The sequence below is a fragment of the Diadema antillarum genome, unplaced genomic scaffold (assembly GCF_040938485.1).
Source record: "Diadema antillarum isolate AM-2024a unplaced genomic scaffold, OU_Dant_1.0 scf00000032, whole genome shotgun sequence".
NCBI lineage: Eukaryota > Metazoa > Echinodermata > Echinoidea > Diadematoida > Diadematidae > Diadema > Diadema antillarum.
Genome location: NW_027270921.1, coordinates 3,235,557 through 3,248,161, shown reverse-complemented (window position 1 = coordinate 3,248,161; position 12,605 = coordinate 3,235,557). Strand labels below are relative to the sequence as shown.

At 38.6% G+C, this 12,605-nt stretch overlaps 1 protein-coding gene across 1 annotated transcript in view; it reads left to right on the top strand.

Annotated features, from left to right (window-relative positions):
* Positions 1-12,605, top strand: part of LOC139742035 (nitric oxide synthase, salivary gland-like) — a 74,613-nt gene that overhangs the window by 25,626 nt on the left and 36,382 nt on the right. The window contains exons 5-7 of the mRNA XM_071652600.1: positions 2,891-3,032; positions 3,913-4,052; positions 8,909-9,083. Of these exons, the coding sequence (XP_071508701.1) occupies positions 2,891-3,032; positions 3,913-4,052; positions 8,909-9,083 (457 nt within the window). The remainder of the gene's footprint in view (positions 1-2,890; positions 3,033-3,912; positions 4,053-8,908; positions 9,084-12,605) is intronic.

Sequence of the window (12,605 nt, the reverse complement as noted above, 5' to 3'; positions counted from 1 at the left end):
GAGAATTTTGATTTTCCGTTGTTTCGCAAGATATGTCCATGATGCGGCAGTGAGCTGTTTTGTTCTATTCAGTTATGCCAGTAATTCTGTGATGATACGGCTAGCAGAAATTTTGATGATTGTGATATACAAGATGAAAATGATAAATCTTAAACTTCGCTGAGAGGTGCAAGATATTGGAGCAGGTCGAACGTGCCTTATCGCGCCATGTCCTCTGTCGCTGTTCGGCAAAGTTTGAAGACATTTTATTTTTTGCCCCCCCCCCCCCCAAATAAAGAGGTCATCATTATTTTGCAGCTGCATTTGTGTCTTACCTCGAAATACTTTACCCCCAGCATTCTACACGCCACGCCAAACAGTCGAGGCACGTTTTGAACATTGCGGGGTGGGGATGACTTTCTCATTTTCTCGAGATATCAGGTTTGAACGAACCAAAGAATGTCTGTGGGTTTGTGAATTTTCCTGATTCTGTTTAACACTGCGACCTTCCCTCAAGGTTCTTCAACTCTAGTTTGCGTAGGTTAATAGCTGCAAAAGCTGCTATATACTGCTTTTTATTAAACCGACCCCGCCCATTCCCCGAAGTAATGGGATTACTAGTTTTCATGTGTATACGCCCTCACATTTTTCTTTCGTATTTTTTTATTCGCAAATCTATTATTGGCATATCCCCTCATCGCATGTCAGAACAGGTGGATGTCGTTTGGAATAGTCGCCGGTCTTGGAAGCATTATGATCTAGTCTGGAGGGGATCGGCCGACTATCTCGAACTTGACCTTATGACCTGTATCTAACTGGCCCGGCTTATGCCACATTTCCAAGCAGAGGGCATGATATAAAAACATGGTATTTGAACGCCAAATTAAGCGCGCTAAAATGCACTTTGTCATCACAATTTGTCGATTTGCGCCGATTTCCTCCCAGGAATTCCGCCGTCACATTGCAGATTTGTTATTTGATTTGATAAATCGAAATAGCAATATCCTAACATTCTTCACCTCAGGACATTCCAATGATTATACCTGTTAATACTACATCTTTATCACCATTATCATTACATCTTTATCTTCATCCACACCAGTAACGTCATTGTTACAGCTGTTTTCGTAGCTATCATTCGCGTCATGAACATTCCCGCCAGACTTCTTGTGTATTTTCTTCTGAACTCGTGTTGTGTTACGCGTCGTCACATTTTCTCAGGAACTCTGATACCACCTGTTCTGAAAAGTCATGAATAAATAATGACGGTGACTGTGAGAAGCTGAAACATAAAGCCAAATGGGCAGATTTATAATCATAATATTACCTCGTTCAAAGTGAACTGCAGAAGTGTCAGCAACCAAACCGACTTTGTCGCACCTTAAAAAAAGGGGAATTTAGAAGTTTTGTCCCCGGACACTCAAGTTTAGAGAATAATTATTTATCGCGTTATTAACGTTTTAATGTTCTTGCTCTTCCCCTCCTTGTCCCCCCCCCCCCCTCTCTCTCTCTCTCTCTCTCTCTATCTACCTCTCGTATATTTCTTCTAAGAATGATTTGGAAATTGAGTTAAGAGCTGTGACCTGTGTAGCTGGACACTATGGTTATGTGAGATTTTGACCGGTTGACTGATAGGGGTAAATATAAACACCCGTTCTCACGTCACGCTAATAAAATCACAAACATACAGCTGCGTAAACTGAAATTGATGTGGTTGAAACATAATGAAAGTAAAATATTTGTTTAAACTTCGCATATTTGATATCTTTATCGTCTTTCGTCTCAAAGACAAGAATGCCTTGAATTTTGATGTCTCTTTTATTTCATGATAGCTATCATACAAGAGGCACCAGATTCTCAGCCATTACTGCTAAGATCGCTCGAAGTTTAGTTGTTCAGACTTTTTTTGACAATAGATGCATGGCCGCCATGTTTTTTTTTTTCATTATTGGAAGAAAGAGAGATGAGTTTGTTCAAATTTGCAAGTATACACTTCATGAATATATATGGCGTGAACTTTAAAAAAAATTGAAACTCAGTCTTGAGTCCGTCAATGATATACCCTTGTTCCAAAATGTGTGTAAATGTCTAACAGTCACACACGAACAAACGCAAGAATATACATTGTATATAATAGGGCTCGACACTAACGGTGGCCCGGTGGCCCGGGGCCACCAAAAATGAAAGTCGGGCCACCAAATTTCAAAAAAGGGCAAATTTGGTGGCCCGCCTCGGGCCACCAAAATTTTTTGAAAAGTATGTCAATAAATTCGTAACTTTTTGCGCCGGAAATTAGCAGTTAAATTTGTTTAAAGGATGGATCAAAAGGACTGAATGAGTGCTTGAGAGTGAGTGTTGCAAGTTTGTTGAAGTTTATTTATGAGTAGATATGTCCAACTTCTAATTCTTACTATCATAAAACTTAAATATTTGACTCATTAAAACAAAGGACTTTTAATGTTTTTTATTGTTTTTTCGGGACACCAAATTTTTCTCTCGGGCCACCAAAAATTTGAAATTTAGGATTTTGGTGGCCCCATCGGGCCACCAAACAAAAAAGTTAGTGTCGAGCCATGTATATAATAATGTATATTTACATGTACATAGTAATTGTCTATAAAAAAGGCAGATAGATGAATTTATATATGCGACACTTATTGAAGGGACACTTGAATACTGTAAAACCAGAAATTTTTGCGAGCATGAAACTTTGGCGAATTTCGCTAGGAGCCAAGATTCGCGAAAGTGAAATGCGCGCGAAAGTTTTTGTTTAAAACATGTAGCACCAGTATACTTATAGATTTTTCATGGTCGCCAATTCTCGAAAATTTCATGCCGCAAATGTTTCTGGTGTTACATTTATTAATGCTAGTTGATGTATCCTTTCTTTTTGTTCCGTTCGTGTCGACAGGTCCGCCATCACGATCTTTCCCCAGCGGACAGACCCGCAGAAGGACTTCAGAGTGTGGAACAGACAGCTTCTGGGCTACGCGGGGTACAAGCAGCCCGATGGCTCGATCATCGGCGATCCTGCAGGGGTCGAGTTCACAGAGGTAGGCATACTTAGCTGTTTAACCTGCGAGATGATTATAACATCATGCAGAGGACACAAGGTATCCATAGGCATTGGAATAGAATGCAGATTGTCTCCATGATTGATAGATGTTATTGTTTAGATCGATAGAATAAGATAAAACACGCATGACATAACTAGTAGTAAAGTAGCTGTCGGTCCTTTTTTTTTTTGGTTGTTTCGTAAAAAAAGTAGTAGTGTTATTGGCATAATCATTAACCTTGTGCTATGGTCGATTTGTGGTCAATTGTCATCCTATCTACAAATCTATTTGTAAGATTTACATATCGGAAAAAGGAACCAGTACGATTCGGACCTGTCATATAGCCTACTGCTTTCCGAGCTGTGACACTACCACCAGACTATCCCTGGTTGCCGACAGTGACACGATAAACATGGATCAAATAACCAGGCCCCGATATTCCGGCATTGTCATGTTAACTATTCTTTTAAAGGCCGACATGTTTTTAAAAGTGTACATCAGCAATACGATCTTACAAATGCATTTGTACAAAGGGCTACAATTGATTAAAAAAACAAACAATGATGAAATAAGTCTCTGTACCAGTCCCGCTTCGGAATTGTAACAACTTCAATACCTTCAAATCTGAACTGAAGACTTATCTTTCAAAGCAACTTTTTATAATGATGTGTGACGCATTGTGGGAGCCAGGCGCCTTTCGAACGTTTCTAAAGATAAATGGCGCTATATAAATGCTGTTTCATCATCATCATCATCATCATCATCATCACCACCATAGCACGATCTTCACCATCTGAATTGATAATCTCCTTTTTTATCATTAACATTGTACTTTTAATGTCTTCACTATCACTTTTTTATTACTATCACCATCTAGGTATGTCAGAAGCTCGGCTGGAAAGGAAGCGGGGGAGCGTTTGACGTTCTTCCGCTCGTGCTGCAAGCTAACGGCGAAGACCCTGAGATGTACGACATCCCGCCCGATCTCGTGCTCGAAGTCCCGCTCGAGCATCCCAAGTAAGTTTGACTATGATAAAGAGCTGTCATTGTCTGTAATAAGGAGGATATATTTGTTCCCACAAGTTAATGCCGAGATCATGTCTGTCGTTTCTTATACGTGTGAGTATTAATGATACATGTACTTGTAGGACTTTATGTGTGTATGTCGATCGGTATAATTTTCTCCAGGTAAATATGCATGGATGCAGGTATAAAAATATACATGTGTGTGCTGTATGTATGTATGTATGTATTTTTTGTATAATATGTTTGTTTGCATCCAATATGCCTGTTTTGTAGAACTAACAAGCTTGTATGTCTATGATAATTTGTGGGTGTATCTATCGTAGCTGTGGGCGATACTTATGTACGAACGCTTTGTGTACGAACGTTTTGTCTTTTTTTAATAGTATGCGGGTCCAATGACATTTCCACCTCTCCTTAGATGTCTGCAAAATATATCATAACTGCATTTGGTCCGATGTGGCTATTAGTTCTTATGGTTGTCAGACCGCAAACAACAAATGCAAACATTCTCCAAGAAACCACCCCAAACCCAAATTGTCTGTAGATGAGAATCGTTAGAGGTTGCGGTTTTACAACGAAGTACAGTATGTCGCAACAAATTATTTCCGGTAAGGGGAAACGGATGCACAATGGTTTTTCTCAGGAGGGCAATTGGATATGTGAAAGGGTTTTACACAGCTTACCTTCGTTACTCACTTTAGTATGTAAGAGTCTCGTATAATAAGAAACCTATTCAACAGGAATTCCGGCATTTGTATTGAAGAGTCTTTGTCCAAGAAAAAAAATGTCCTGTATACGTGCACATGTCTTATTCTGTCATCGACAAAAGCTACATATTTTGTCACTTCACAGTAAGGGAAACCTAAACAATAAAATTAATCAAATTCTAATCTTGCACACATCATTCTCATGAGTTTTGGGAAATTGAACTTCCCAATAAAGGATTAATGACCATCTGAATTTATACCAGCACAGCATGTGACGTAGATGCAATACAGTCGACTCCCGTTATAACAAAGTCATCGGGACCGGCAGTTTGCTTTCATTATATCAAAATTTCGTGACAACCGAACAAATGAACAAGAGAAAATGTATAGCTGATAATGTTGGGGCCTGAATTTTAACTTCGTTGTAATCGGAATTTCGTTATAACCGTCTTCGTTATGACAGGAGTGCACTGTATATGACTTGCAACAATAAGTGCAGTTTGACGTTATGAGCAACCCAGTGTGATGGGAAATGAACTCCGAAATACTGAGAATAAAAATCATGAAAGAAAAGATGAGTTTAAAACGGAGCAATATCTTACACATAATGTGAAATCTACAACCACTTGGCTGTCATATATACATGACACCCCATGAACTCAGCAAAGTGATCTTTTTCCTAAAACTGTGATGTCCCCGGAGTAGATATTCTCGATGTTCTAATAACAAACACACAACGATATAATACATGTGAATATTATAATTGTACAAGAGAATATATCGTTTCTTCGCAAAGACGCGTGATTCTGGCTCTCATGGGAAGTTACCACAAACGGTTTACTGTTACTTGATTATTTTCTGCGAAAGAAATGCATTATTTTCACAATTTGCTAGCTTTTTCTCTAACCTGATCATTCAAGAGCAGTGCATTACATTATTTGTGTTATGGTTGTTGTTGTTGCTGTCGTCGTCTTCGTCATCGTCGTAGTTGTTGTCATTGCTTTTGTTGTTGTTGTTGTTGTTGTTGTTGTTGTTGTTATTGAACATGTGGATTAACTTTTTGATAAAACTCTGAGTTAAAGCAAGAAGTTGGAGAGAATCTGACATCTAGCACACAATCGGAGAAGATGATTCGCTAGCTGTCAGTTGGGTCGCTTTATGTTCCGATCACATTACACGATCCTCCCGTTTAGTGCAGTTGTTGTAACTCCACGACACGCTCGACTAATGCTAGTTGACATCCGTTGCTATCTCGTATCAGTTTCGGATACAGAAAGCTCGAGAAAGTAAGGCAATACCCCCGATGTTTATTTTGCCATACCCCATGTGTGTCATCAAAAAATCGTGTGAAAATCAACTCCACAGCGATGATTTCTCGTCTCTTTTATCGTCCTTGTTGTTCGAAAACTCTGTACACGTTGATTGCTCCCTGGGCGTGTTGATTCTGAGTTTCGTCTGCAAGAAAGCGAAAGGCGGGAGTTCAGGGTTGCAGTCCAAGTTGTGTAGTCCATGGGGAGATCAACCTCAGACAAGAGGTCACGGGGTGATGTCAAAGACATATCCTCAAAGACTATTGTCAAGGCTCGCGTTACGTGTTGACATTGTGACAGGCCACACATCAATTTACACCCTTGGATCTTGGCACTGATCTTGTATCGATCAGCGCCAAGATCAGCTATCGATCAACCATCACTGAAGGTGTATTGTAGTCTCGTCTTGTGGTAGTTCTGAGCCATTTCTTTCCTATTTTCCTAGAAAGAGAGAGAGAGAGAGAATAAAACTCATAATAGTAATAGATAAAACCAACCCACCAATCAAAACCAAACAAAGCAAAAGATGTATGAGAGTAACATTCATATTGAATACAACCAAATTGTATCGGTGGATGACAAAAATGCTGAACAGCATTAATTAACAAATATTCATATTTGCCCCTGTGAAAATTATGTTCATTTTAGATAAATAGTGAGATAAGTGTTAATTAAAATCAATGTTTTAGTGCAATACCGTAGACTTCCTGACTTTAGATGTGGAAGGTTGTAGTTGACTATCAACCACAAAGCATATATTATTTTCGTTGAAAAAGATAAGGTGCAGAATTGTGAAGTGACGGCATCACCACATTGCCTTATTTTCATATTAATTTGTTGCTACCAATATAATTGTTTTGTGAAAGCAATACGAAACCTTAAATTCCACCACTTTTATATGATTGACTTTGATGAATTACCATTTTTATCTGTTTGCCTTTGCTCTATTATCAAAGCCAATGTGAAAATGCATCAACTGTAAGGGATGGTATAGTATTAGTTTTGGTGAGGATTCAGCTTTTAACTTTGTGCAAGATACTTAGAAACCACTTTATGAAATATTAAAGAGCATACAATCTTAAGAGGAATTCAAAGTTTAATTGATGGAAATTGGTTTTGAAACGGCTGAGGTATACCATCCAAAAACAAAGTAAAACAAAGTGATCCTAAAAAAAGGTGGGTCCCATCTTTTATTATGATCTCTTTGTTTTGGATATCTCAGCCATTTCAAAACCAATTTCTATCAAATAAACTTTGAATTCCACTTAGAATTGTATCCTCTATTATATTGCAGAAGAGGTTTCTCATTATCTCAAATAATAATCATTAAAAAGTATTGGAAATCTGTAGCCCCATCTCAACCGAAACTGTACCCTCCCTTAATTATGGGATGAACTGAGCTTTCCTGTTCTCTCGGGTAACACGTTTGATAATCTAGACCTTACTGTACATAAATAAGTGACAGCTCGTCATTTTTGTGCAATACACGTGGTTTTGACATCTGACAGTAAATTTCCAAGACTACTCGAAAATATATATCTATACCGTATGTCCCAAAAATAATTACAACGGGGCCCTACGCAATGATATCTTTAAAAGTATTCCATCGATCTAAATACAAATTTAGGGTATGAAACTATAACTCATTGCCCACATCTTACAGAAAACCCAATTCGATTTGCTTCAGTGGTCAAAAAGAAATGAGGAATTTTGTAGAGGATGTCGGGAATCTCTTTTGTCCAAGTTCTGTCTATTGTGCACACACAAAATCATCGAAGTGCTTAACTTGGAAGAATCAGACTCATGACATGCTTTACTACAATCCACATTTCTCTGTGACCGCTTAACCAAATCGAATGGGGATTTCTGCAAAATAGAGCTAAGATGTTATATTTTAAGACTCTGAAGTAGCATTGAAAAAAAAATCATTTTGGATGTTATCAATGCAAAAATCTGATTGTAATTTTTGTGGGACATACTGCAGTATGTCCCCCCAAAATTACAATCAAATTTTCGAATTGATAACATCCAAAATGATCGACCTGTCTAAGTGCTACTTCAGGGTCCTAAAAAATAACATCTTAGCTCTATTTTGCAGAAAACCCCATTCAATTTGGTTAAGCGGTCACAGAGAAATGTAGATTGTTGTAAAGCATGTCATGAGTCTGATTTTTCCGATTTTAGCAATTCAATGCTCTAGTGCGTGAATAATAGACAGAACTTGGACGAAAGAGATTCCCGACATCCTCTACAAAATTCCTCATTTCTCTTTGACCAGTGAAGCAAATCGAATGGGGTTTTCTGTAAGATGTGGTCATTGAGTTATAGTTTCATACCCTGAATTTGTATTTAGATTGATTCACTATTTTTTAAAGATATCATTGCGGGGGGTCCCGTTGTAATTTTTTTGGGACATACTGTATACATATGTGTATGTGTGTGTGTGTGCGTGTGTGTGTGAATTTGCATTGTTTAAATTGGGTTGTTTGATGATTGTTTTTTTTTTCCTGGTGGATAATGTCTTTCGATGCATAATGATCATGCCTGCAATTTAAGTCGTGATAGTACAATTATGTTTGATGCTTGTCCTTGGGTGAGTGCTAAGAGACGATGGGCCACTCTTTTTGCAAATGAAATCACTTTTACCCTTTGGGTGTGTTGTTAGACCGTCTGTTTTCGACTGTAGGAGGTCCTGTACAATTTCGTCTTCGTTTGTTTGGGCGTGATACCGATGCCTCTCCATCCCGACGAGAAAAGAAGATGGCGCCAAATGTATACATTAAAGTCTGTGAAGAACAGCATAACTTGTTTTGCTTGTCTTCTCTTCCAGGTACCCCTGGTTCAAGGAGCTGGGGTTGAAGTGGTACGCCCTCCCCGCCGTGTCCAGCCTCATGTTAGATCTCGGGGGCCTCGAGTTCCCCGCCTGCCCCTTCAACGGCTGGTACATGGTCACAGAAATCGGCGCCAGGGATATCTGCGACAGCAACAGACTCAATCTTATCGAGGTATGATTTGGAAAAAACAAACTAACGAACAAACAAAGTGATAACATATCAAGCAATGACAAGTTTACATTGTTGTTTTGTTTTGTTTTGTTTATTTGTTTGTTTGTTTGTTTAGCATGTATAAAGTATGCCTGTTGTTTGCAATCTTCTGGGTGAGTGAGCTCCATTATGTTTATGAACAGAATCCTGGGACACGGCAAGTCTAGCATTATTATGACATAACAAACCGGTATAAGGCGAATCTTATAGTTAAAGGAATGCTTGTCACCAGCTAAAGATCTATTTGGTTCAAGAACTAATTGGTGCGAAACTCAAGGGAAGAATGCATCCGAAATGATTCACTCTATTGGTATATACTTGAAACATTTCTAAGAGTTCTCTGAAGGAAGTGAAGAAGAATGAAGAGTATAATTGAAATAATGTCCTAGGAAACCTTATAATCTGCGAAAAAGTGTTAAATACTTAGGCAGATGTTATGCTCATCAAATATTGTCACACATACAAGTAAAAAAAAAACCCGCCTATCATCGGATTATAATTACATAAAGCTTCACTGGGGTAGATGTTTATGAAAATCGGCTTTGCGGTAGATTGCTTAATGGCCGAAGAGAGGATTTCTTGTTATTATCACAAAACCGATATATTCTTCGTGGATTACTGACGCACGAATCCTAGCAACCAGTACACACAATTTTATCCGCATGGTTGTGACATTACGCATTCCTTTAGTACTATAGACTGCGCAACAAAGACCAGTTCTTTTTTTTTTTAGGGGGGGGGGGGACGGGGTTTTTTCCGCAGAAACCATATAGATTTTTTCTTTCATTGATGATTCTATCTGAAACTTGATGCCCGAGGCGTATAATCTTTCGACTACAGGTGTTCTATTATATCGCTTTGAAACGAAATTCACTGCACAAAATATCCAATCGAATGAGAGTATGACCCCGTAGGTCGGCTGGTGACCCAGGTACGTACATCACCACCTAGAGGCTTGCCCGCCAAAGCGAGCAATGCTACAAACCTTCGAAAGAAATTGCTGGTTACTTTTTAGTACATTGCTTCGAGCATCCTTTATCAATCAAGTAATACTCTGAGAAACGGGAGTGGCCGTTGGTACAAAGGCAACTTACGACACGAAAATGGTATAGAGAGAGCATTGCTTTGCTTAAAGGATGTCATAATGAATGTATGGAAAAAATCACGTTGCTTTGCCTATTTCACAGAAGACCTTGACGATACAATAAGAGCTCATTTCGAAATACTATATAAATAAAAGAAATGAAATATTTTCGCAATAATTGGACACTGTTATTCCCATTAATCGTCTTAACTGCGAAGAGTTTCATCATTATGCATGTAATCTCTACGTTCAACGTTATTTATAATTAGACTTGCTTTTTCATCCATTTTAATTCTATCAGCAAAGGTATTACCAATGTCAATCGATAAGTGCCAACAAAGAAAAGAATGAGTAAATCAGCGTAAATTAAGAGAGATAATCTACGTGTGCGTCATTGGTTACTAATTTGGGCAACAATTTGTGGTACTGATAACTCGCACAGCAATGTGTGAGAAGGAGAATTACGTCATGAATCACCCAAATCTTATGATTATAGATATCACCTTTGACATTGTGACACCCTCAGTGATCAAATCAAGGATTACACAGGTTCAAATGCCGATGCACCAACTCACGTTTTGCACAGTCACTGGTATGTACGCTCGTCACCATCAGTCTTAATGTTTACTCGCTTCTCTCTGCCGAACGTGTCATCAATTGGTTTTTTGACACTTTGGTGCGAAGTTACCGCGCGCGAAAGACCGGTATGTGCATTTACGCCCTGCTATAAGATCGACAGCCGAGATTAAGGCAAGCAAGGTTTATGCCTGATCTTGTATTCTGTTATCTTAAATATATGTGGCTTTTAATCACTATCGTAATTTTACAGAATTAATGGTCCGTCATATCCTGGTTGAAGCTATTGACAAGCGTAAGGAAGCATAGATGGGCTTAAAATGTGTAATGTTCTAGTGAACTATTCTTGTTTTTACAGTGTATCTGAACAGTTTTATAATGATTGTATAAGATCTGTCAGTTACATAACGGAATATATAAACATATATACATAAAAAATTGGTTGTTGCAGAGTTTCTACATCAAATTCGTCTTTTTTTACCTTCTATGATATCATCCCATAAGGCGTTAGATCACAAACTGTCCCAAGAGCGGACAAGCCACTTTGACTCTGAAAGACCCCTTTCTGTTTTTCTTGCATGTCGGTATTCTCTCTTTCATTCGATTCTTACTGATATCAAAATGCTCTTCGTGGCTACATTATGATCAGGGGGGCATTTCATGAAGCGTTTTGGTCGGATATTTTTCTGACAAACTGTTACAAGCTACTGAAATCCGTGCATCTGATTGGCTGAGAGCAAATTGTCCGACAACTTTGTCGGACAAAATGCTTCATGAAATGCCCCCAGGTTAATGTGAAAACCGGGATTAGGTGAAAGTTGGCGATTTGAATTATGGCGTTATCTAATGGCTTTGGCTTTTTAACAAATAAAAACTCTCCATATAGAACTCTAAAAATGTGATCATGGATTTTGTGTTTTTCAGCAAGGCGGGGGCTGAGTAATAGAAGAGTAGATGACATGGCCCTATCTAAAGAAGACAAAAAAAAAACCCCACATACTTGAAGTATGAATTCGATCCCTCTGGAGTTGAAGGTTAGAAGATTAGATAAGGAAGTGTCGTGGGGGTTTGGTACACATCATTATCTCGCGACTGGTGTAAAACGGGTGTCATCAAATTTGTTTGGTTGGGAATCCAGGAGCGGATTACAAGATAAACGTGCAGATCTTCATTAGTAGGCCTGACCAATTCTACTTCTATTTGGAATATTCTGCCACCTTCAAGAACAGGGCATTGCTGGTCTAGCCACAGTTCCGGCTTAGTCAGATCTCATTTTGTTTCTTTCTTTTTATTTTTTTTGTCCCTCATGTACACCCCTCTCCTTAACGATCTTTAATGAAATCTTTATCTTATAGTTGATCATGTCTGCGAAAGGTGCAGTCAAGTGTAGGTGTGACATTTTTTTCCCCCGCTACTGTTTGGCATGATCTTTACTAACCTGAATCACCTGTCTAATGATAAGAGGTATAAAAAATGACGAAAGAGAGAAGAAGAAATAAAGTCGTCAGTCCATGAGTCATGTGGCACCGGCGACTCCTCCAACCTTCTGAAAGCATTTGGATTTTAGCTGTCACGCAATGAGCGCTCTGTATCATAGCATAATACTGTAACGATAGGATTTGCCATCGTAGCATACATACTCCATGTTGGTCTATCGAGAACTTCTAAGAATTATGACTAGAGTTGAAATCGTTAGAAGCTCGATGAGACGTCACTTTATGTATCCTCATTGGAATATTCCTCACAGTGGAAATAAAGTTTCATGCCTATGAAATGATAGCCAAATGCTAAATACGGAAGATCGCGCAGTTTAACAACACCCT